General features: G+C 45.0%; 2 protein-coding genes across 4 annotated transcripts in view; both read right to left on the bottom strand.

Moving 5' to 3' along the window:
• The window catches only part of LOC138821500 (GA-binding protein subunit beta-2-like), a 45,249-nt gene extending 30,983 nt beyond the window's left edge, over positions 1-14,266 (bottom strand). Inside the window, exons 1-2 of one of the 2 annotated variants that reach the window (XM_070013793.1) lie at positions 13,988-14,266; positions 2,184-2,323 (exon numbers count right to left, since the gene is read on the bottom strand). In XM_070013793.1, the coding sequence (XP_069869894.1) occupies positions 2,184-2,291 (108 nt within the window). In that variant the 5' untranslated portion in view covers positions 2,292-2,323; positions 13,988-14,266. The remainder of the gene's footprint in view (positions 1-2,183; positions 2,324-13,987) is intronic. The other variant, XM_070013794.1, reaches the window with a different exon arrangement.
• A 2,718-nt stretch (positions 14,267-16,984) lies between these two features.
• LOC138821501 (protein AF1q) lies at positions 16,985-25,459 on the bottom strand. Of its 2 annotated transcripts, none has more exons than XM_070013796.1 (2): positions 25,266-25,459; positions 16,985-18,238 (listed from the first exon to the last, which is right to left on the bottom strand). In XM_070013796.1, exon 2 carries the CDS (start codon positions 18,234-18,236, stop codon positions 17,964-17,966), a length of 273 nt encoding a protein of 90 aa, XP_069869897.1. In that variant the 5' UTR covers positions 18,237-18,238; positions 25,266-25,459; the 3' UTR covers positions 16,985-17,963. The 2 variants fall into 2 exon arrangements, with proteins under 2 accessions (XP_069869897.1, XP_069869896.1); XM_070013795.1 differs by having other exon boundaries at positions 16,985-18,242; positions 25,266-25,454.
• Positions 25,460-25,727: the final 268 nt, after the last annotated feature.

The raw sequence follows: 25,727 nt of genomic DNA, 5'->3' as shown, positions 1-25,727 counted from the left end.
TAGCACCCAAGCCCAGAGTTCAAACCCTACGACTGACAAAAAAAAAAAAAAAAAGTGACCCAGGAAAGGAGACAATGTATTTTTATTTTGAGTGTGTTGTAGGGCTTGAACTCAGGGCCTAGGCACTTCCCTAAGCTTTTTGTTCAAGGCTAACACTCTATTAATTTGAGCCACAGTTCTACTTTCGGCTTTTTTGGTGGTTAACTGGAGATAAGACCCTCATGGACTTTCCTGCCCTTGACTAGCTTTTTGAATCTTAATCCTCAGATCTCAGCCTCCTGAGTAGCTAGGATTACAGGCAGGAGCCATCCAGCACATGTCAACAATTATTATTTCTAATGGAGACCTGGGTTTCCACACAGGTCTTGATCTCTGAGGGCATCCCAATGAGGTATATAAATTCTCATGGCTGCAGCCTTTTGTCATTGGTCTGCCTCTTAAGGTCCTTGAGTTAAGGGATTAACGTTCTACTCAGCTTAAAGTTAGTAAATACATAGATGCCTTTTGTTGTTGTTGTTTTTGGTCATGGGGCTTGAACTCTGGGCCTGGGCACTGTCCCACAGCTTTTCAGCTCAAGACTAGCGCTCTACCACTTGAGCACAGCGCCACTTCCATAGATGCCTTCTTATTTCTAGTACTGACTGGAGGCCCTGAAGATGCACAATCAGTAGATGAAAACTTAAAATCCTATGCATTAACCTGAAGTTAATAAAGGGTTAAGAAGCCTCACCTTTTCCCATTCACCTCAGTGGCAACCAAATATCCCAAACTTAGTTTTAAATCCATGATCAGAGTTGGGCATAAGTGCTCATGGCTGTAATTCTAGCTACTAAGGAGGCTGAGATCTGAGGATCACAGTTCAAAGGCAGCCTGGACAGGAAAGTCCTTGAGAATCATCTCCAATTAATAACAGAAAAAACTGGAAGTAGCACTGTGGCTCAAGTGATAGAGAGCTTGCCTTGAGCATAATGAGCCCAGAGTTCAAGCCCCAGAACCAGAAAACAATGATCAGCATAAAACTATTTACTGAATTCACATAAATAAAAAAAAAGGATTTGAAAAGAAAAGGAAAGGAAAGGGTAAAGAAAAGAACATTCTGAGTCAGGGGTAAAGACAGACTCCAATGATCCTCAGGAAAAGACTGGTTACTGGAAGTTATGTGGAATTCAGGGTGAAAATTGCCTGGAATAGAAGTTTGTTGCTACAGTAAAGCAGAGCAAAAAAAATGATGAGATGAAGAGGCACCAAAAATTTAGAGATGGTGTTCTGACAGCAGTTAAGTTTGTATACCATCTCTGCAACCCTTGTAAAAGTTATCCATCAGCATCCGTTCTGCACACATATCTGTCTCTTTCCTTATGTTGCTCTTTAATCTGTTCACTTTAGACTCAGCCTCCATGCCTGACCGAATTTAATTCATATTGCTTCCTAAAGGTTTATTTATAGAAATGCTCATCTCATAGATTTCTTTCAACTCTTTTTGCTAAGAGGTTGTGCCTTCTTTTTTTTGGTCAGTCATACAGCTTGAACTTTTGGCCTGGGTGCTGTCCCTAAGCTGTTCAGCTCAAGGCAAGCACTCTTCCACTTGAGCCACTTCCAGTTTTCAGGTGGTTAATTGGAGATAAGAGTCTCAGACTTTCCTTCCCAGCCTGGTTTTGAACTGTGATCCTCAGATCTCAGCCTCCTGAATAGCTAAGACGTGAGCCACTGGTGCCTGGCAGAACCTGTGCCTTCTGAAGTTATTAATTAATTACCTCCACAATAGAGTTCATTTGTTCATTAACATTATTAACATCTTTGTTAAAATGACAAAATCCATGAACTTCACAAAAACCTTTTTTTTTGGGAGGGGGGCAGAGAAGAGGTGGAAAAGGGAGGTAGAAACTTCCCTCCCTTTTCCTTATTTATGCAGCACTTTTTTGCAGTGCGTGCTGGTACTGGCGTGCTTGAATTCAGGGCCTGGACACTGTCACTGAGCTTTTTCCACTCAAGGCAGGAACTCTACTACTTTGAGCCACAGCCCCAATTCTAGGTTTTCACTGGTTAATTGGAGATAAAAGTGAAGGAGGGCATTAGTTTAAGCCCTAGTACCAGCACAAAAAGAGAAAAAAAGAAAAGAAGAGACAAAGGATGGTAAAAGCACATTTTTGAAAACAATTAAGAGACATTTCTGCTAATCTTACCCAGTCTGTGGTGAATGGGGCACCGTTTGCCATCAATGTTCTTACTTCGTCATCTTGGCCTTTTCTTGCTGCTTCTAACAACCTCTTCCCCAAGTCCACCAAAGACATCTTTATGCATAGGAACAAAAGGTTTTGGGTGGCTAAAATTCAAACAAAAGGAAATAAGCCTATAAAATGTTTTTAGAAGACTTCTTATATAATAAATGCATGTGTACATGATACATCTCAAGTAGACTGTCTTGGGTCCAGGAAAGTGGCTTAGTGGTAGAGTGCTTACATAGCATGCAAGAAGCCCTGGGTTCGATTTGTCAGTACCACATAAACAGAAAAAGCCAGAAGTGGCGCTGTGGCTCAAGTGGTAGAGTGATAGCCTTGAGCAAACAAAGCTAAGGGACAGTACCCAGGCCCTGAGTCCAAGACTCAGGACTGGCAGGCATGCAGGCACAGACACACAGACACACAGACGACACACAGACACAGACACACACACACACACACACACACACACACACACACACACACACACACACACACACACACACACACACACACACACACACACACACACACACACACACACACACACACACGCAGACTGTCAAGTGGTCCCTTCTTTTTTGTTTTTTTTTTGTCGGTCATGGGGCTTGAACTCTGGGCTTGGGCACTATCCCTGTGCTCTTCAGCTCAAGGCGAGCACTCTACCACTTGGGCCACAGTGCAACTTCCAGTTTTCAAGTGGTTTATTTGAGGTAAGACTCTCATGGACTTCCCTGACCAAGCTGGCTTTGAACCACGATCCTCAGATCCCAGCCTCCTGAGTAGCTAGGATTACAGGCGTGAGCCACCAGAGCCTGGTGGTAGTCCCTTCTTTTCTTTTTTTTTTTTTTTTTTTTTTTTGGGGGGGGTCTGGTTGTGGGGCCTGAACTCTGGGCCTGGGCGCTGTCCCTCAGCTCTTCAGCTCAAGGCTAGCACTCTACCACTTGAGCCACAGTGCCACTTCCGGCTTTTTTCTTATGTGGTGCTGAGGAATCGAACCCAGGGCCTCATGCATGCAAGGCCAGGGCTTTACCACTGAGCCACCTTCCCAGCCCTAGTCCCTTCTTTTCTATTTCAACTAATACAAACCAGATATTTGGGCAAAGTTTTTGATTCTAAACAATAGTTCCCTCACTTTTAATCTCTAGACCAGTACTATACACACACACACATATGACACAGTACAACCTTCCTAATATAAAGAATCCATAAAACAGAATTTCATTCCATTGAAATGACTCATGGTAGAATAGGAGTTTAGAAAACACACTGCAGGGCTGGGAAGGAGGCTCAATGGTAGAGTGCTTGCCTTGCATGCATGAGGCCCTGGGTTAGATTCCTCAGCACTACATAAACAGAAAAAGCTGGAAGTGGCACTCTGGCTCAAGTGGTAGAGTGCTAGCCTTGAGCTAAAGAGCTGAGGGACAGTACCCAGGCTCAGAGTACAGCCCCATGACCAAGAAAAAACAAAACAAAACAAAAAGCACACACTGCAGGGCTGGGAATATGGCTTTGTGGTAGAATGCTTGCCTAGCATGCATGAAGCCCTGAGTTTGATTCCTCAGTACCACATAAATAGAAAAAGCCAGAAATGGGCTGGGAAGGTGGCTCAGTGGTAGAGCACTTGCCTTGCATGCATGAGGCCCTGGGTTCGATTCCTCAGCACCACATAAGCAAAAAGAAAAAAGCCGGACGTGGTGCTGTGGCTCAAGTGGTAGAGCGCTAGCCTTGAGCTGAAGAGCTGAAGGACAGAGCCCAGTCCCAGATTTCAGGCCCCACAACCGGACCCCCTCCCCCCAGCAAAAAAAGAAAAAAGAAAAAAGAAAAAGCCAGAAGTGTTGTTATGGCTCAAGTGGTAGAGTGCTAGCTTTGAACTGAACTGCTCAGGGACAGCACCCAGGTCCCAAGTTCAAGCCCCACAAGTGACAAAAAACAAAAAACAAACCAAAACCCAGAGTGCAAAGTAATAAAACATTCATCCTAGTTCCAAGCAGGATGCAAAAAGGATGCCCATGGTGAAGCTTTTACTTGATGAAAATTGTTAGATTCCTTATTAGCAAATGATTTATTGCCAGTCCCGAGATTTGAATTGGGCCTGGGCTCTGTCCCTGAGCTTTCGTGTTCAAGGCTAGCATTCTACCAACTGAGCCATAGCTCTACTTCTGGCTTTTTTAGTGTTTAATTGGAAATGAGACCCTCATGGACTTTCCTACCCAGGCTGGCTTCAAACCTGATCCTCAGATCTCAGCCTTCTGAGTAGCTAGGATTAAGGCATAAACCATGGGAGCCTAGCTTACTTCTTCCCCTCCTGTTCCAGGGATCCAACCAGAGCCTCTCATTTGTTAGGCAAACGCTCTCTGAGGTATACTCTTGCCCCTCATTTCTTTCTGGAGGTGTATAGGTCTTTAGATGCCACAATGGAATAGGATACATCAAAGGCTCTAAATTTTTATCTTTTTTTTTTTTGGTCATGGGGCCTGAACTCTGGGCCTGGGCGCTGTCCCTCAGCTCTTCGGCTCAAGGCTAGCGCTCTACCACTTGAGCCACAACACCACTTCCAGGTTTTTCTGCTTATATGGTGCTGAGGAATTGAACCCAGGGCCTCATGCATGCAAGGCAAGCATTCTACCACTGAGCCACCTTCCAGCCCCCATCTTTTTTTTTTTTAATATAACTGTGATATACTGATATAATAAGGACCAAAATGTATAGAGGGCAAATTCCTAGTAGTTAAATACTCATCGGCTTAAGCTAGCAGTTAAAATCTGGTTCATGGACCAATTCACAGTCTTTCAGGGATGCATAGGACAAAACATTATCTGCCTTTTTCACTGTTAGGATTGCTTGTGTTTTAGCAGAAATCAAGTTGTGAAACAAACTTATTGTATTCTTTTTTTCTTTTTTTTTTCATTTTTGGAAATGTTTTTATTTACTTGTCTTCTATTTATTTTTCTACTTATGTTTTTATTTTATTTTTTATTGTGCAAATACTGTACAGAGGGGTTACAATTACATGGGCAAGATAATGAGTACATTTCTTATCAAACATTGTAGCCTCCTCCTTTATTTCCCCTTCCCATCCCTTCCCATCCTCTCCCCACCCCCCACTTACTGTATTCTTTACTGGCATGTTCTTTGAGAAAGAGGGGCTGGGAGGCCAATTCTACTTCAGAATATCCTGGACGCAATAGTAAACATTACTAACTTTATTTATTTTTTTGGGGGGGGGGTTGGGGATTGGGGGCCTGAACTCTGGACCTGGGCGCTGTCCCTCAGCTCTTTATCCCAAGGCTAGCGCTCTACCACTTGAGCCACAGCGCCACTTCTGGCTTTTTTTTTTCTGCTTATGTGGTGCTGAGGAATTGAACCCAGGGCCTCATGCATGCAAAGCAAGCGCTCTACCACTGAGCCACCTTCTCAGCCCTTTATTAAATTAACATCCAAATGAGTGTTTATAATTCCTGTAACAGAAAGGGAAATAAAATATAAAGCACTTCTGCATGCCAAAATACAACAGGTTTCTTGGGAAACAGGATTGTGCAATTAAGTTGCAAACTGAAGTAACTTCTTTTATTACTTAGCACCATTAGTATTTTTTATTTTATTTTTATTTATTCAATTTTGTTGGTGGTGGGGCTTGAACTCTGGGCTTGGGTGCTCTCTCTGCACTCTTTAGCTAAGGCGAACTCTCTACCACTTGAGCCACTTCTGGTTTTCTAGTGGTTTATTGGAGATAAGAGTCTTATGGATTTTCCTCAGCCTCCTGAGTAGCTAGGATTACAGGCATGTGCCACTGGCACTGGTCTGGGCCCTGTACCTGAGCTTTTGTGCTGTAGACTAGAGCTCTATCACTTGAGCCACAGCTCTTCTGGATCTTTTGGTGCTTACTTGGAGATAGAGTCTCACAGGTTTTCCTGCCTGGGCTGGCTTCAAACTGTGAACCTTAGATCTCAGCCTCCTAAGTAGCAAGGATTACAGGTGTGCACCAATGGTACCTGGCTATCACTCCATTTTTATATGAAAGAATGACTAACAGAGGTGGACACTCAGGAGATAGAAGCCGGAGGATCAAGAGTTTGAGGCTGGTCTGGGCTACATAGAAAGAACCATTTTTACTTTCTTTCTTTTTTTTTTTTTTTTTTTGGGGGGGTCCGGTAGTGGGGCCTGAACTCTGGGCCTGGGAGCTGTCCCTCAGCTCTTCAGCTCAAGGCTAGCGCTCTACCACTTGAGCCACAGCGCCACTTCCGGCTTTTTGCTTATGTGGTGCTGAGGAATCAAACCCAGGGCCTCATGCATGCAAGGCAAGCACTCTACCACTGGGCCACCTTCCCAGCCCCCATTTTTACTTTCTTTAAAAAAAAAGAGCTGGGTGCTAGTGGCTGATACCTGTAATCCTAGCTACTCAGGAGGCTGAGATCTGAGGATCACAGTTTCAAAGCCAGCCCCAGCAGGAAAGTCCGTGAGACTCTTATCTCCAATTAACTACCAGAAAACTGGAAGTGGCACTGTGGCTCAAGTGGCAGAGCACTTGCCTTGAGCTGAAGAGCTGAGGGACAGTGCCCAGGCCCAGAGTTCAAGCCCTACCACCAAAAAAAAGAAAGAAAGAAAGAAAGAAAAGAACAAAAGAAAAAGAAAACAGAAACTAAGAAACTAAGAAACTGAGATCTGAGGCTCCCAGTTCAAAGCCAGGCAGGAAACTCAGGTAGGAAAGTATGAGATGGTGCCTACACCCTGAGTTCAAGCCTCAGTAACAGCCAAAAAAAAACCCCAAAAAACAAAAAACATGCTCCTGTGGGAAACTAAGATCTGGAGGACAGTGGTTTGAAGCCAATACATGCAGAAAGGTTCACTCAAGCTATGGGTTGAGGGCGAAGCTGAACTCCCTGGCATGTGCCTGTGATCTCAGAAACAATGGGAAGCCTACAGTAGATACAATTTCGGTTTAAGCCCATTTCCAGGCAGGAAATATAAACCTATCTCAAACACAGTCAAGAAAAAACAGGGACTAGAGATTGTGGTTCAAGTAGTAGAATGCCAGCCCTGAGCAACAAGGCCCTGAGCCTAAACCTCGGTACTGCCCAAAGCAAAAAGACACCAAATCCAGTGCAGCAGCTCATATCTGTAATCGCAACTACCTAGGAGGTAGAAATCAGGACTTCAAGGGCAGCTCAGGCAAAGAGTTAGTGAGACCCTCACCTCTTTCAGTCTTTGAGACTACCTATCTCTACAAATAAGCAGGGTGTGGTAGCCTGTACCTATGATTCTAGCTACAACTACATGGGAAGCATATGTAGGAGGAGCATGAGCTGAGGCTAGCTCGCAAAATACAAGACACATCTGAAAAATATAGTGAAAAAAGGCTGGGAGTATGACTCAAGAGGTAGAACACCCGCCTAGCAAGCACAAAGCTCTGAGTTCAAACTGCTCAATTCCCAAAATGTTTTTTTAGAAAACTTGAATCTACCATCATGAGCTTGATAGCTTACTACTAAAGACTTTTGACAGAATTAGTGGTGATAGTAATGTGATTTTTGATACTGTACAATGAAATGAAATGAATCAACATTTGGAATTACACAATTTTGTAAGCCAATGCTTTTCCAAAGACCAATACTTGTTGACAAAGTGCTTTGGAGTACAGAGTACAAAAGTTCATTGATATGATTTCCAATTTCTCATTTCAACTAATTTTTATTCCCTTTTTATTTTGTCTGCTTTTTTAGTAGCATAAATAAGTTATACAAGGGGGGGTTCATATGACATGTCCATATATACATATAATGTCCCCCCTCCTCTCATCCTCGCTTCCCTCTTGTAACTAACTTTTAAGAAAAATTTAGCACAGGGGGGCTGGGAAGGTGGCTCAGTGGTAGAGCGCTTGCCTTGCATGCCTGAGGCCCTGGGTTCAATTCCTCAGCACCACATAAGCAAAAGAAAAAAGCGGACGTGGCACTGTGGCTCAAATGGTAGAGCGCTAGCCTTGAGCTGAAGAGCTGAAGGACAGCGCCCAGGCCCAGAGTTCAGTCCCCGCGACCGGACCCAAAAAAAAAGAAAAAAGAAAAATCTAGCACAGAATATAGTCCAGGGCTGGGAAGGTGGCTCAGTGGTAGAGTGCTTGCCTTTCATGCATGAGGCCCTGGGTTCAATTCCTCAGCACCACATAAGCAGAAAAAGCACTGTGGCTCAAGTGGTAGAGTACTAGCCTTGAGATGGAGAGCTGAGGGACAGCGCCCAGGCCCAGAGTTCAGGCCGCACAACCAAATGTAGTCCAGTGGTGGAGTGCTTATCTTGCATGCAGGGCCCTGGGTTTGATTGCTAGCACCACAAATAAAAAGACCATTTTTCAAGTTTTGATGCAGCATCAAAGCAAACCTACAATTATCTGACAAAGGTATTAAAGAGCTGGGTGTGGTAGCAAATGCCTGTAATTTCAGTGTTTGGGAGATGGAGGCAAGGAAGACAGAGGCCAACCTGGGCCATTTGGCAAGAATGTCCAATGTGGATGAGTACTGTTCTACTCTGCCATTCTTTCTGCACCAGAATGGAATGGGTTTTCTAAAACCATGACTATCACAGAGTTTAGACATCAAGCAATTAAATGAGCTGAAGATGGTCAAGTGATTCATTTGCATAGGAACTGATACACAAACCTGAATGCCTACTCTGTACTCTGTACATGTATGATAATTGACATTTCATGTAGGATCATTTTGATAATTAAGAAAATTGTCTTAAAACAACAACAACAACAACAAAAAAAAAAAAACAGCTGAATATAACTGTGGATGCCTGTAATTCTTGCAACCTAGGATCAAGACTTCCAGGGCAGTCAGCCAACAGTGGTTTATGCCTGTAATCCTAGTTCAAGGGCAGCCCAAACAGAAATGTCTGTGATACTCTTATTTATAAAATGAACAACAACAACAACAAAAAAGCTAGAAGTAGAGCTGTGGCTAAAGTGGTAGAACTCTAGTCTTTTTTTTTTTTTTTTTTTTTGGGGGGGGGGTCCAGTCGTGGGGCCTGAACTCTGGGTGCTGTCCCTCAGCTCAAGGCTAGCACTCTACCACTTGAGCCACAGCACCACTTCTGGCTTTTTTCTTTTTGCTTATGTGGTGCTGAGGAATCGAACCCAGGGCCTCATGCATGCTAGGTAAGCACTCTACCACTGAGCTACCTTCCCAGGCTAGAACTCTAGTCTTCAGCTTCAACAGAACTCAAGGACAGTGCTCAGGCCCTGAGTTCAAACCCCAGGACCAACACACAAACAAATAAAGAAGTCGGGCAGTAGTGGCTCACGCCTGTAATCCTAGATACTCAGGAGGCTGAGATCTGAGGATCACAGTTAAAAGCCAGCCCGGGCAGGAAAATCTATGAGACTCTTATCTCCAGTGATGCTGTGGCTTAAGGGGTAGAGCACTTGCCTTGAGCAGAAGAGCTGAGGGACAGCACCCAAGCCCCCAGAGTTCAAGCCCCAAGGTGGCATATGTGCCGGGGGGGGGGAGGGGGTTGGGGTGGAGACAGAGAGAGGTCATATTTAGATCAGTTGCCATTTAGTGGTAGTGATATCTGACTTACAAATAGCATCTTTTAGTGCTGGGAAGGTGGCTCAGTGGTAGAGCACTTGCCTTGCATGCACGAGGCCTTGGGTTCGATTCCTCAGCACCACACAAGCAAAAAGAAAAAAGCCAGAAGTAGTACTATGGCTCAAGTGGTAGAGCACTAGCCTTGAGCTGAAGAGCTGAGGGACAGCGCCCAGGCCCAGAGTTCAGGCCCCACGACCGGACCCCCAAATAGTATCTTTTAGCTGGGCACCCATAGCTTACACCTATAATCTTACTACTACTCAGGAGGCTAAGATCTGAGGATCACAGTTCAAAGCCAACCTGGGTAGGAAAGTCCATGAGACTTTTTTCTTTTTTTTTGGTCAGTCATTGGGCTTGGACTGTGGGCCTGGGCCCTGTCCCTCAGCTCTTCAGCTCAAGGTGAGCACTCTACCACTTGAGCCACAGTGCCACTTCTGGTTTTCAGGTGGTTAAATGTAGATAAGTGTCTCACAGATTTTCCTGCCTGGGCTGGCTTTGAACTGCGATCCTCAGGTCTCAGCCTCCTGAGTTGCTAGGATTACAGGTGTTAGCCATTGGCACCTGCCTAGGAGACTCTTATCCCCAATTAATCACAGAAAAAGCCAGAAGTGGTGCTGTGGCTCAAAGTGGTAGAGCACTAGACTTAAACAAAAGGAGTGCAGAGACAGTGCCCAGACCCAGAGTTTAAGCCCTAGGACTGGGGAGGGAGGAGATCATTTTCTTTCAGGCCCAAGACTGGGACTCAAAGTGAGTACCTGCTGCTACATTTATTCATTGGCTAGCAGTGTACCAACTGATCCATACATACGAGTTTTAAAAAGCACTATCGCCAGGCACTGGTGGCTCACGTCTGCAATCCTAGCTACTCGGGAGGCTGATATCTGAGGATCATGGTTCAAAGCCAGCCTTAGCAGGAAAGTCCATGTGACTCTTATCTCCAATTAATCACCAGAAAACTGGAAGTGGCACTGTGGCTCCAGTGGTAGAGTGCTCGCCTTGAGCTGAAGAGCTAAGGGACAGCACCCAGACCCAGAGTTCAAGATCCGCGACCAACAACAAAAAAAAGCACTAAGTACCTATATGAAGGCAACTCTTAATCCCTTTTGCTTCTCTTAAGTGCTGTACAAGCTTGTGCCACAAAACTCATCTGCAATCTCATTCTTTAAGCCATGAAAAAGACTTTTTTTTCCTTTGTATTACTAGGATTTGAACTCAGGGCCTTGTGCTTTCTAGACAGGAACTCTACCACCTGAGCCAACCCTTTTTGATTTAGTTGCTTTTCAAGTAGGGCCTCACATTTCTTCCTGTGGACAGCTTGGACTGTGATCCTATTTTATGCCACCCTCACAGGTGAGGATTACAAATGAACACCACCACACCCTACTTGGCCTCAAATCATTCTTCTGATCTCTACCTCCCAAGCAGCTAAGATTACAAGCATAAACCATTGTGCCCAGCTGGGAAGCCTATACAGAGATATAATTAAACTTTGAAGTTAGAATGTAAATAGGCCCTTATGTCCATCACCCTGGTATAAAAGAGCATCTTAGAAATGTGTTCTTTTCTTGCTCTTTCCCAAGTTACTGGGTAACCTTTTTTTGTTGGTCGTGGGGCTTGAACTCTAGGCCTTGGAGCTGTCCCTAAGCTTTTGTGCTCAAAGCTAGCACTCTATCACTGGGCCACTTCCAGTTTTCTAGTAATTAATTGGGAGATAAGAGTCTCATGGGTTTTCCTGTCTAGGCTGGCTTCAAATCTCAGCCTCCTAAGTAGCTAGAATTACAGATGTGAGCCACCAGTGCCCTCCAAGTAATGGGGTTGTTTTTTTGTTTTGTCTTTTTGGGGGTGTGTGTGTGTGTGTGTGTGTGTGTGTGTGTGTGTGTGTGTGTGTGTGTGTGTGTGTGTGTGTGTGTGTGTGTGTGTGTGTGTGTGTGTGTGTGTGTGTGTGTGTGTGTAAACTGAGGGCCTAGGGCTCTGAGTGCTTTGCCATTTGGCTTGTCTTTTCCCTGGTTAACTGAAGATAAGAATGGTGAAGATTTGTCTGCCCAGGCTGGCCTTGAACCTTGGATTGTCAGATCTCAGTCTTCTGAGTAACTAAGATTATAGGTATGAACTACTGGCAACTGGCTAAGTTACTCTGGATTTAACCTGAAGTACCTATCTGAAGTAAAAGTAAAATGCATTTTTAAGTAATAATGTTGGGGGCAGTGGGACTCTCCCAGTCATTCTCCCAGTACCCTATCTCAAGAGAAAAATCTAGACAATTTTACTAACAAATAGAAAACATTTTCCTTTAGTGGATTTACTTTCACTTCTATCAAATAAGAAAACAAGGGACTGTGAAGGTGGCTCAGTGGTAGAGTACTTGCCTCACATGCATGAGGCCCTGGATTCAATTCCTCAGCACCACATAAGCAGAAAAAGCCGGAAGTAGCACTGTGGCTCAAATGGTAGAGCACTAGCCTTGAATTGAAGAGCTGAGGGACACGGCCCATACTGAGTTGAAACCCCACGACCAACAAAACAAAAAATAAAAAATAAATAAAACCTGGGCCAGGAATGTGGCTTAGTGGTAGAGTACTTGCCTAACCTGCATGAAACCCTGGGTTCGATTTCTCAGTACCACATAAACAGAAAAAGCTGAAAGTGGTGCTGTGGTAGCCCTGACCACAGAGGCACTCAGGGACAGAGCCCAGGCCCTGAGTTCAAACCCCAGGACTAGCAAAAATAAATAAATAAATAAATAAATAAATAAACCACTTGGTGTAATGTGTAGCATTCTCCCCTCTCTCTGTCCTCCCCCACCCATTCTGGTGATTGAGTCAAGGGCCTCAGGAAAGCACTACAAGCTACCACTGAGCTATCTCTACCCCTAGCCCTGCCTCATAGGTCCTGTGAATAAAATAACAAAGCACAAAGCACCCATTCCACCTCCCTAATAAAAACACAAGAACTTCCAGTAAGTGTGTTTTAATAACTATGAAGTATTTGAGCCAACACAGCACTCTATTATCAAAGAGTAATTACTTTTGTTTACATAATAACTTGGAGTAAGATAGTTGTCTTTATCAAAAACGCGTTGGAAAATGTTGTTAAAGATCATCTCTCAGGCTGGGAAGGTGGCTCAGTGGTAGAGTGCTTGCCTTGCATGCATGAGGCCCTGGGTTCCATTCCTCAGCACCACATAAGCAGAAAAGGCCAGAAATGATGCTATAGCTCGAGTGGTAAAGCACTAGCCTTGAGCTGAAGAGCTGAGGGACAGTGCAGTGCCCAGGCCCAGAGTTGAGGCCCCATGACTGGTCAAAAAAAAAAGAAAAAAGAAAAGATAATCTCTCCTGGTCTAGGGTGGATCGAATGGTACCATGAAAATATGGTTACAGATCATCAAAAAAATAGTTAAAATTGTTCAAGGTAGACTGCAGAATGTCCTTTTCAATAGATGGTGAGACAGACAGAAGACAGTAGAAAAGAACCTTTATGGGACGAGGGAGAAGAACAGAGTGATGGTTCAAGGAAATCTGTAAGAATAGGAGAAAATTAGAGAGGGGAAACAATTGCAGAATCCATGGAAACGACTTTTTTTTTTTTTTTTTTTGCAGCTGTGTAAGTTCCCACTGGGCGGCTAGCTGCACAAACAACTGTGCAAGCACTGAGGGTGGGGCCAGGATCGCTCGGGTTCAGATTACAGAGCTGGCTAAATGCTCAAATTATTCCTGAAACCAGAGCGTAAGGGGTCTCCGTCTGCTCCTCTATCACAACCCCCTCACTGCTTCACACCTAGATTTTCGTAGCAAAAGAGGAGGGTCAGTGTATGCATCCGGGAGCACTAAGGTGGGAGCCCCTGCAGCCCCCACCCCGCCCCTCCGGCCTGGCCTGCTCCGCGCCGCCCTCTAGTGGTCACCTCCGTGTCCTTGGGCTTCCCTCGGTCCAGCTCCCCGGCCCCAGGTCTTGCACCCACCCCCTACCTCACCTCCTTCCAGTCCCCTCCCCTTCCTCTCCACTGCATCCCCTTCCTCCGTCTCCCTCCCCCGAGGGGTGGGGGGGGGTGTCGGCAGGTCGGCCCCCACCAGTCTGGGGCCGGGCTGGGGAGCGGTCCTTGCCCCGGCCGGTCCAGTCCGCCCCTGGCCTCCCTCCCGCTCTCCCGCCCTCCCTCCCTCCCGTCTCCACGCATCTCTTCTTCCCCCTCACCTCCTCGTCCGGGGCGCTGCCAGCTTCGCTGTCACCGAGCCCGCCAGTTTGGTCCTGTTTCTCTCTCTAGTTAAGACTCCCTGTCAGTGACGGCTGCTTTTTGTTTTTTGGCTTTTTTTCATATATGCATATTTTGGGGGCCTCCCCCCCCCCCCGCGTGGAGAAATGGAGGCATCAAAATGGCGGTCCCGGAAGTGGAGGCGCAGCCAATGCCTCGGCGGAAGAATCTGTGGAAGGGAACTGCAGAGAAGGCTCACGTTTCCCTTGGAAGGGGACTGACGAAGCACCCTCGAGGCTCATTTCTTATCTCCTTGAGGCCGCCTAAGCCCCGGGGAAAGAGCGTGAGGGTCGCCTCTGGATGGGACTATTTGCTGTGGCGGAGGGTTATTGATTACGCTCTCACGTGAATGTAGATCCGGCAGGGGACGGGCCGCGGTGGTGATTTTGGCGCCAAGAGCCTGGGAACCTCCACGGAAGATCCACCCGGGGTCTTTTGAGCTCCCCGGGGGAGCGGGGAGGGGGAGGGCTGACTGAGGGGGAACACCTTCTTTGTCCCAACCCTGGGTGGTAGTATTCGGGACATCCCTGGCTTTGCGAGTGAGGCAGGCTGTGCAGCCTGAGGGACACACTTCCTTGTACAGCCTCCATAGAAGCGCCCTGCAGCAAGCTGTCAGGGACTCCCGAGACCTGCCTGTCCTGGGCCCTGCAAGAGGATGGCCCATGGGTTCAAAGTTCCTTGTCACTTCACCTACTACATAGTCGATCCTCATCTCCACAAGTTCCATGACTTCCGTGAGCAGTCAGCAAAGGACCTGTCATTTACCTTTTCTGCTTCCAGGATGTACCTATCTATGTAGACATATTTGATTGTTGAGGGTGGACATTAGGAAATATTACAAGTCTCCCCTTCTAAGTTCTGTTCTCTTTTTTTTTTGGGGGGGGGGTCGGTCATGGGGTTTGAACTCAGGGCCTGAGCTCTTTGCTCAAGGCTAGCACTGTACTACTTAGCCACAGTTCCACTTCTGGTTTTCTGGTGCGCGCGGCTCCATGACAGTTTTTGTTTTGTTTTTTTGTCAGTCATGGGGATTGAACTCTGGGCCTGGGCACTGTTCCTCAGCTCTTCAGCTCAAGGTTAGTTAATGCTCTTGAGTCACAGCGCCACTTCTGCTTTTTCTGTTGATGTGGTGCTGAGGAATGGAACCCCAGGGCCTCATGCATTTGAGGCAAGCACTCTACCACTGAGCCACCTTCCCAGCCCCTCCATGAGACTTTAATCTCCAACTAGCCATCTCAAAGCCAGACATGGAACTGTGGCTTAAAATGGTAGCTAGCTACTCTTGAGTAAAAGCTCAAGGATAGTGCCCAGGCCCTGAGTTCAATCCCAACTGACAAAAAAAGAAAAAAGTATACTTTCCATATGGGTTATGTTCTTCTCTCATTCCTGTGAATATTCTATTGTCTGGCTGTGCCTTTCATGTAGTAGGAAAACTATATATTTTTTTTTTTTTTGGTCCCGTTGTGGGGCCTGAACTCTGGGCCTGGGCGCTGTCCCTCAGCTCTTCAGCTCAAGGCTAGCGCTCTACCACTTGAGCCACAGCGCCACTTCCGGCTTTTTTTCTTTTTGCTTATGTGGTGCTGAGGAATCGAACCCAGGGCCTCATGCATGCAAGGCAAGCACTCTACCACTGAGCCACCTTCCCAGCCCCGGAAAACTATATTTTTCATTTGCTTTTTTTTTTTTTTTTTTTTGGCAGTCATGGGATTGAATTCTGGGCCTGGGTGCTGTCCTTCAGCTCATCAGCTCAAGGTTAGAGCTCTAGCACTTGAGCCACAGTGTCACTTCCAACTTTTTCTGTTTATATGTTGCTGAGGAATCGAACCCAGGGTTTCATGCATGCTAGGCAAGCACTCTACCACTGAGCCACCTTCCCAGCCCTGAAAAAAACTATTTGTAAATTCCAAATAGTCTTTTGGAATGAGGTGAGAAATATGCACATAGCCAGGGCCCGGTGGTGTATGCCTGTAATGCTAGCTACTCAGGAGGCTGAGGTGTGAGGATTGCAATTCAAAGCCAGCCCAGGCAGGAAACTCTGTGAAGCTCTAATTTCCAATAAATTTCTTTTCTTTTTTTTTTTTTTTGCCGGTCATGGGGCCTGAACTCTGGGTCTGGGTGCTGTCCCTCAGCTCTTCAGCTCAAGGCTAGCACTCTACCACTGGAGCCACAGCGCCACTTCCGGCTTTTTCTGTTTATGTGGTGCTCAGGAATCGAACCCAGGGCCTCATGCTTGCAAGGCATGCACTCTACCACTGAGCCACTTTCCCAGCCCCCAATAAATTTATTTTCAATAAATCCAGAAAACTAGAAGTGGCACTGTGGTTCAAGTGGTAGAGCACTAGCCTTTAGCTGAAGAGCTGAGGGACAGTGCCCAGGCCTAGAGTTCAAGCCCCACAACTGATGAAAGAAAGAAAGAAGCACATAACATTTGATCAAATAAGTTTCTTAGGCACCTAAGAAAATTACTACTTGAGGGGCTGAGAATGTGGCTCAGTGGTAGAATGCTTGCCTTGCATGCATGAGGCCCTGGGTTTGATTCCTCAGCACCACATTAGCAGAAAAAGCTGAAAGTGGCACTGTGGCTCACATGGTAGAGCGCTAGCCTTGAGCTGAAGAGCTGAGGGACAGCGTTCAGGCCCCAAGGATGGACCAAAAAAAAAAAGAAAGAAAAAGAAAATTACTACTTCAAACCTGTTGGTACTATAAGCAAGCAGAACTTTCTACTTTAACTATGTTAATCTTAAATTGAACTCACTTTTTGTTACCTACCTGTTCAACTTGAAATGCACCATATAATGTATAAATGCTATTCAAATTGTTCTTCCTCAAAGCAGAATATTAGAAAGATAAATGTATATGCTATGTGTGTGTGTGTAGTTAGGAGCAATTTCTGGGTGTGTACTGTTTCCCTGTGGGAAGAAAGAGACAACAAGAATCCAGCCTTGGGATTTAATGTCTTTATTAAATAAATGAGTAAATGGCAGCACAAATCAGCAGCAATATTTTGGAAGGGGAGGGGAAACAAGGTATAGGGCCTGAGACCCATTGATCAGTATTATATATTGAAAATTCAGGGAGAGGTGGGGAGACATATTAAAGACCAAACCCTCTGTTACATGACTGAGTCAAAACTTTACAAATTGTTCTAATGGAAGGGTAACTTTTTAACAATTAAAATATTTTTCCTCAGTTCTAGATTTCAGCACAGAGATAAGGGCAAAGTTGTAAAGTAAGTAAGCTAAGTTCTCTCGAGAAAGTACTTCAGTATTTCTGAAATGTTTCAGTATTTTCCCCTAGTTTCATTTTCCATGATGTATTATTTCCTCCATTTTTATTAAACTCTCCTCAAATTTTTTTTTTGGAATAAAATGTATTGTATGAAGGAGCAGACTCAAAAAAGCAAAAGTCTTATTACCTTAATATTTTAGAAATCCTACTTGTTTTGTAGCAAATATCTGGAAACTTCCACATTTTCACCCTTGAGGAAATATTTATTGGCCTAGAGCAGGAATTAGGAAGATGTGAGTAATCTTTGACGCTGACTAAAATGGAATGAAATAACCCTCCATTTTTCTCTACTATACTACTCTTTAGTCCCCACCTTCTCCATAAACTCTGTTTTTCTAGGATTAATAATCCTGGAGTTTGGAGTGTGAGGAATCCCTGTTATCAACTACGCCATTGGTTGAACCCTATACATTGTGAAGGCCTTTGAGAGAATTTGAGTATACAGATCATTCAATAAATGAATAAATAAATAAATAAATAAATAAATAAATAAATAAATAAATATAGAGATACAATTCAACTGGCAAATTCATCAGCACCACCAACACAATAGAGAAAAGAGAACAAGATTGAAATGGGAAAGGACTTCAAAGGGAAGACAATAAAGGTAAGATCATGGGAGAGGTCTTAGCCTTAGAGCAAGTCCAAATCAAAGGAGTGGATGCTGGCAATGGGAGCTCTCCAGAAGTTGAAGGTGCTGTATTCAAGGAGACTATCACCTTCAGGGCTTTTCTCCTGATCTGCTGCAGTTGCTTGTCCGGTTACTTTGCCAGGGCCGCTGTCTTTGATCTTGTAGGTAGATGTATCGGAGAGACCCAGGTCCTCCAACTCTGACAGATCCAGTTCTGGGATGGGCATCCTCCAGAAAAGAAAGGAGCTGTATTGGCTGCTCACAGGATCCCTCATAGCTTCCTAGGAAGAAACCGCTTGTTATTCTTATTGATAAAACTCCCTGGTCTTTCCATACTCAAATTCCGCATCCCCAGCTGGGCACTGGTGGCTCACACCTGTGATCTTAGCTATTCAGAAGGCTGAGATCTGAGGATTATGATTTGAAGCCAGCCTGGACAGGAAAGTCCATGAGCCTCTAATCTTCAATTAAACACCAAAAAGTCAGAAATGGAGCTGTGATTCAAAGTGATAGAGTGCTTGCTAAGAGACAGTACCTAGGCCCTGAGTTCAAGTCCCAAGACTGGCACATATATAAAAAGTTTCCAGGGCCAGGCGCTGGTGGCTCACGCCTGTAATCCTAGCTACTCAGGAGGCTGAAATCTGAGGATCACGGTTCAAAGCCAGCCCGGGCAGGAGAGACCGTGAGACTCCTATCTCCAATAAACCACCAGAAAACCGGAAGTTGCGCTGTAGCTCAAGTGGTAGAGCACTCGCCTTGAGCTGAAGAGCTGAGGGACAGTGCCCAGGCCCAGAGTTCAAGCCCCACGACCGACAAAAAAAAAAAAAAAAAAAGTTTCCAGGGGCTGGGAAGGTGGCTCAGTGGTAGAGCGCTTACCTTGCATGCATGAGGCCCTGGGTTTGATTCCTCAGCATCACATAAGAAAAAAGAAAAAAAAAAGCCAGAAGTGGTGCTGTGGCTCAAGTGGTAGAGCGCTAGCCTTGAGCTGAAGAGCTGAGGGACAGCACCCTGGCCCAGAGTTCAGGCCCCACGACTGGACCCAAAAAAACAAAAAAAGAGTTTCCACACTCCCTACTTATCTCTATAAGTAATCCAAGATCCTCAAACAGGAACTTTTCTTCTATTATTTTCTATCATTTCCTAACTTTTCCTATATTGGTATGATTTATTTACTGACTACTGGATTGTTTATCTTGGATCTGATTTTTAAGTTCTAAAATCTGTTTCCTCTCTTCCTAGCAATAGTACAGCGTCTACTAATTGTACTTATGCTCATTGTCTTGTTCAACTCCTCCACTCTTCTACCTTAAAATACTTCCCAATTTTTTTGGGGGGGTGGGGTCCAGTTGTGGGGCCTGAACTCTGGGCCTGGGCACTGTCTCTCAGCTCTTCAGCTCAAGGCTAGCGCTCTACCACTTGAGCCACAGCACTACTTCCAGCTTTTTTCTTTTTGCTTATGTGGTGCTGAGGAATTGAACCCAGGGCCTCATGCACGCAAGGCAAGCGCTCTACCACTGAGCCATCTTCCCAGCCCTACTTCCCAATTTTTTAAGGCTCTATTTAGGTCCTTAGAGAAATCTCTAACTCTTGGTATTTACAAGTAACTTTTTGGTTTTTGGTTTTTTGTAGGTCCTGGGGCTTGAACTTGGCTTGTGTGCTGTCCCTGAGCCTCTTTGTATTCAAGGCTAGCACTCTACCACTTGAGCCACAGCACCATTTCCAGCTTCTGAGTAGTTTATTGGAGATAAGAGTTTCAGGACTTTCCTGCCCAGGCTGGCTTAAACTGGGATCCTCAGATCTCAGCCTCCTGAGTAGTTAGGATTACAGGCATGAGCTACCAGCACTCAGCTACAAATAATTTTTTTCAGGTGGCACAATGTTCAAACCAAGGGCCTTGCTCTAGCACTACACAAGGCTTCTATAACATTCTGCTTTGTATTTTCCTTCTTCTAAACCCTACTATTAACTCATCTCTTCCAGAACAGCTTCCATTAACTTACTCAGCTCTGTCTACGCTACTCCCCCCTGCATCTCCCTCCTCTGGAGAGTTTTACCTGACTTCATTTATGATTACAGATAATGGTTATGTGTTTATAGGATGGTCTTATCTCCTTGAATAGATTAAAAGTTTCCCTGAGGGTAAACTTTCCCAGTCTATTTTCTGAGTACTACAGGTGCTAGACTTGGCAGAAAAAGACATTCAAGGCTGCTGATTAATTTTCCTTCACTATTTAAGACCATAAATACTTTGCCAACTCTCACCTATTACTTACTACACAGCAAAGTCTTGGTTTCTCTGTAAACTACTTTCTTCTTTTTTTTTTCTTTTCTTTTCTTTTTTTTTTTTTCTTTTTGCCAGTCATGGCAAAACTCAGAACCTGGTCACTGCTCCTGAGCTTCTTTTTGCTCAAGGCTAGCACTTTAGCCACAGCTCCACTTCTGGCTTTTTCTGTTTATGTGGTACTGAGGAATGGAACCCCAGGGCTTCATGCATACTAGGTAAGCACTCTACCACTAAGTCACATTCCCAGCCTGTAAACTGCTTTCTTTCAGACCAAAATCCAGTGCAAGAAAAAATTTTCTATGTTACAATAGGTTCTTTTATCCTAGTGCTAGAGTATCCCTAGCAAATTAACTGGAAATATTATTTAAGGAAGTAAAGTTTAGGTTGGAAGAAAATATTGTAACAAAATTATATATTTTTCCTTTTTGTTATTGTTGTTGTTGTTGGTTTGGGAGCTTGAACTCTGGACCTGGGCTCTGTCTCTCAGCTCTTCAGCTCAAGGGTAGCACTCTACCACTTGAGCCACAGTGCTACTTCTGGGGTCTTTTTGGTGGTTTATTGGAGAGTTTCACAGTCTCTCCTGCATGGGCTGGCTTTGAACCTAGATTCTCAGATCTCAGCCTCCTAAGTAGTTAGGATTACAGGCGTGAGCCACCAGCGCCCGGCCTTCTATCACCTTTTCTGTTCATCCTATCTGTGCCCTGCCCGATGTTCTATGACTACTATAGCTCCCTGGAGCTTCCACCCTGTTGCTTACTAGCCAAGGAAAGGGGTAAGAAGCTTTAGTTGAAATGTTCCTAAAGGAGCAGAAAGAACATTCCGCTGCCTCCAAAAATAGAACCCTAAGTTTGAAAAAGCTTTTTCTCCAGCACACTCCATGGGCTCTCACCAAGCCCAAGACGTCTAAATAGTGGCCTTAAGTAGGTTCCAAAATGCTTCCATATAATATGAAATGTCTGTTTATAAGTGGGAAAAGAAATCCTTTAATTTAGAACACAACACAATGATCTGCGAGAGTGTAGAGATTTTAGGAGTGCTGGGTGGGTAGACTAGATTGACTTATTTATTTATAGGATCTACACCTAAAAAGTTAGGCAAGCAAGCCTTGAGTTTGTGATTCTCCTGCCTCAGCCTTCCAAGTAGGATTAAAGGGTGTGTCACCAGAATCCTAGTTGCCTGTGAGGTAATACATGCCTATAATTCCAGTAATTGGGAAGCAAAGGGAGAAGGCTAATAAGGGCTACATGTCGAGTTCCAGCCCAGCCAATGTTCCATAGCAAGACCCTTTCCCAAAGAACAAAACAAACCAGGTGCTAGTGGTTCAAGACTATAATCCTAGCTGCTCAAAAGGGCTAAGATTTGAGGATTAGGGTTTATAGCTATACCAGGCAGTAAAGTCCTTAAGATGCTTATTTCCAGTTAATCACCAAAAAGCTGGAATTGGAGCTGTGACTAAACTAGCATAACACTAGCCTTGAGTGAGAGAGTTAAGGGACAGGCCCTGAGTTCAAGCCCAAGTACCAGCACAAACACAAAACAAAAACCACATTCTGAATTGCTGAGTTAGGTATGGTGACACAGCCTGTAATCCCAGCAATCAGGAGGGAGGCTGAAGTAAGAAGAGCATGTTTAAAGCCAGGTTGGGCTACATAGCAAATTCCAGGCCAGGCTGGTTTACATAGCCTTGTCTAAAACACACACACACACACACACACACACACACACACACACACACACACACACACACACACACACACACACACACACACACACACACACACACACACACACACACACACACACACACACACACAGTTTCAAACTCCAAAATAAACCCTGGGAACTGATCATTACTCAGCAGACAAGCTCTTAAAAGGAAAGTGATTCAGGATGGGGGAGTAGGTTGGAAAGGTGAGATCATCCTATGACACTCATCTCTGATCATCTCCACAGTAATTTGCAGAGACATGAGCATAGAAAGTGAGCAAAAAGAAAAAGAAAAGGTTATACCTATTAATCAACCAATGCCAATTTTGAACTGGGAGTACAGAGATCCTAAAAAGTAGGCTTTAGGAATAAACAATGGATTCTATTGGGATTGTTTACTATATTTGTTTTTTCCCCTAGTTATCTGGCTTTTGTTGTTGTTGTTGTTGTTTGTGGGGCTTGAACTCTGGGCCTGGGCACTGTCCCTCAGCTCTTCAGCTCAAGCCAGTGCTCTACCACTTGAACCACAGCACCAGTTCCAGTTTTCTGGTGGTTGGTTAATTGGAGATGAGTCTTTCTGGGGTTGGGAAGGTAGCTCAGGCTGGGAAAGTGGCTCAGTGGTAGAGTGCTTACCTCGCATACATGAGGCCCTGGGTTTGATTCCTCAGCACCACATAAGCAGAAAAAGCCTGACGTGGCACTGTGACTCCAGTGGTAAAGCACTAGCCTACCCAGAGTTCAAGCCCAGAGTTAAAGCCACACCACACGATCGACAAAAAAGAAAAAGAAAAAAGAAAAAAAAAGTCTTTCCTGCCCGGGCTGGCTTTGAACTGCAATCCTCAGATCTCAGCTTCCTAAGTAGCTAGGATTACAGGTGTGAGCCACCGGCACCCAGCTCATATTTTTTTTTTTTTTTTTTTTGTTGGTCGTGGGGTTTGAACTCTGGGCCTGGAACTGTCCCTCAGCTCTTCAGCTCGAGGCAAGGGGTCTATCACTTGAGACACAGCACCACTTCCAGTTTTCTGGTTGTTTATTGGAGATAAGTCTCAAGGACTTTGCTGCCTGGGCTGGCTTTGAACCGTGATCCTCAGATCTCAGCCGCCTGAGTAGCTAGGATTACAGGGGTGAACCACTGGCGCCCAGCCGGGCTCTTAAGTCTTAATATAGTCCTGCTTGTATTATATACAATTGCATACAGCTTTATATAACCCTATATCTGTATTCTCAAAACTTATGATTATCCCTGTGTAGGGAAAATGTGAAGGGCAGTATAGACTAAGCTAGAATTTGAGAAAAGTGAAAAGACCTTTTGAACAAACTCCTTTTCTTAAAATTATAGTATATATAAAAATTGTCTGAACAGTCTGAGTATTTGGGAGAGGTTTTTGTTTTTGTTTTTTTGCCAGTTCTGGGGCTTGAATTCTGGGTCTGGGTACTTACTGTCTCTGAGCTTTCTTTTGGTCAAGGCTAGCACTCTACCCTTGAGCCACAGTGCCACTTCTGGCTTTTTCCGTTTATGTGGTACTGAGGAATCGAATCCAGGGCTTCATGTCCACTAGGCAAGCACCTTACTGCTAAGCCACGTTCCCAGCCCTGGTAGAGCTATCTTGCAGTTTAATATAAAAAAAAAAGGGGGGGGCTGGGAAGGTGGCTCAGTGGTAAAGTGCTTGCCTTGCATGCTTGAGGCCCCAGGTTCGATTCCCCAGCACCACATAAGCAAAAAGAAAAAAAGCCGGAAGTGGCGCTGTGGCTCAACTGGAAGAGTGCTAGCCTTGAGCTGAAGTGCTGAGGGACAGAGCCCAGGCCCAGAGTTCAGGCCCCATGACCGGACCCAAAAAAAAAAAAAAGCTTACAGCTAGGTGAACTGGCACACACTGGTAATCCTGAGGAAGGAGGATAATGACAGGATGGCTATATAACGGGCCCCTATCTCAAAAGAATAAAAAATAAAACTAAATAAGGCTAAAGGAAATTCTGTGAAACATAATGCAAAAAGACTAAAATCTCTAGCTATGTCATGGACCCAAAGACATGGAATGAATACATGGTAGATGCCCAAGCATATGTGCATTAAAATTAAGAATATAATGTAAGGAAGTGACGCTGTGGCTCAAGTGGTAGAGCACTTGCTTCGAGCTGAAGAGCTGAGGGGCAGCGCCCAAGCCCAGAGTTCAAGCCCCATGACCGACAAAACAAACAAAAAGAATATAATGTAAGACAACACAGAAAACTGAAGCTTAAATACCAAAGGTTATTTATTAAAAAAGACAGTAGTAATGAAAACATTAATCCCTAAGTCCTCCAGTTTTGTAAAAGCAACCTTTTCTGCTCGCTTCCCTTTCCCAATATTCTCCACCATGCATGATCTCATCTTTCTATTAGTTTTGACAGTGTCTTGTTCCATGGTATATATGCCCAATGAATCTTCCCAATATCCTTCAATGTAGTGGGGTATTTTAGACAAAGGTAATTTCTAAACAGTCTATTCTTAAGAGCTATTAATACATATATACATATTAAAAGGACATACTTTCTCTGAACCATATAGACATGCTCAAATACCCTTTGTCCAGATCCTTGGTGGGCCTTCAAGGCCTAGTCCACACAGCCTTGCTGTGTCATGCTGCCACCATAGGAGCGAGGGTGGAGAGGAATGGAAGCTCTCGGATCTCACGTGCCTCTTCTGAGCTTGGATTTTGCTATTAGCCACAACCTTCCCCCAGTTTTTTTCATAGCTGCAAACCCTCTGGCTATACTGATTTCAATACAAGATGAGACTTTTCTCTGACACACAGGTCCCCACTTTTCCTACCTCAAACTGCCTGGGAAAATTTGCAATGGGAAGGATCTATTAAAAATAAAGGTCAGGATTACTCTAACCCATACCCCACCCACCCAAATTCTCTCAGAGACAAATAGAACACTGTTGGGTGAGGTAGCGGGGGAGATATAGGGAGGTAGAGGTTAGAGAGATTATAGGAGTAGAGATTCCACAAGCAACTGGCAGAAAAAAAAATTATAGCTTGAGAAAGAAGATAGAACTGGAGTGAAGAAAATACACAGGACAAAAAATTATAGGAAAATGGATACTTGAAATAAGGAGGTAAGTGTCGGGATGTAATCACCTGAAAATTGCTAGAAATTAATGCCTAGGTACATGATAACAAGGCATGGATAGAGATCTTAGTCAAGAGATCTAAATCGGTGAATACTATTGTTCACAGCGCCCCCTTCTCTCTTCTTGAACACTTCCCCCACCCCAATCTTATCTGGGGGGGTCTTCAGTCAGATCCCCCTTCCTCAATTTATTTACCTGTTATCAATGAATTACTAGCGAGTTCCAAAGATGGAGGGGATGCCTCAGAGGCTCCGGGGTCGGGCGCTGGGCTGGAGAAGGAGGAAGCTGGTAGGGGCTTTGCCGGCTTTGTCTCCTCGCTCCTCCCTTCAGTGACAGAGTCTGCAGCTCCGTCTCCCCCTGCAATGCAGCCCCTCCTAAGAAGGGCGGGAGGACTCCCCGCCCGCTCCCAGCCTGACTCGGCTAATTCAAATGATAGGTTCCAGAACACTTTGGGGAGGGAGGGGCGCTGAAAGCATCTCCACCGGCTTATTGGTCTACCCCATTCTTCCTGGGCCTCTCCAGCATCCCTCCTGCTGACCGGGTGGTGGTGGTGGTGGTGGTGGTGGTGGTGGTGGTGGTGGTGGTGGTGGTGGTGGTGGTGGTGGTGGTGGTGTGTGTGTGTGTGTGTGTGTGTGTGTGTGTGTGTGTGTGGCGGGG

Source organism: Dipodomys merriami, unplaced genomic scaffold (assembly GCF_024711535.1).
Source record: "Dipodomys merriami isolate MVZ:Mamm:240054 unplaced genomic scaffold, mDipMer1.0.p SCAF_92, whole genome shotgun sequence".
Lineage (NCBI taxonomy): Eukaryota > Metazoa > Chordata > Mammalia > Rodentia > Heteromyidae > Dipodomys > Dipodomys merriami.
This window is presented reverse-complemented; position numbering and strand designations above follow the sequence as displayed.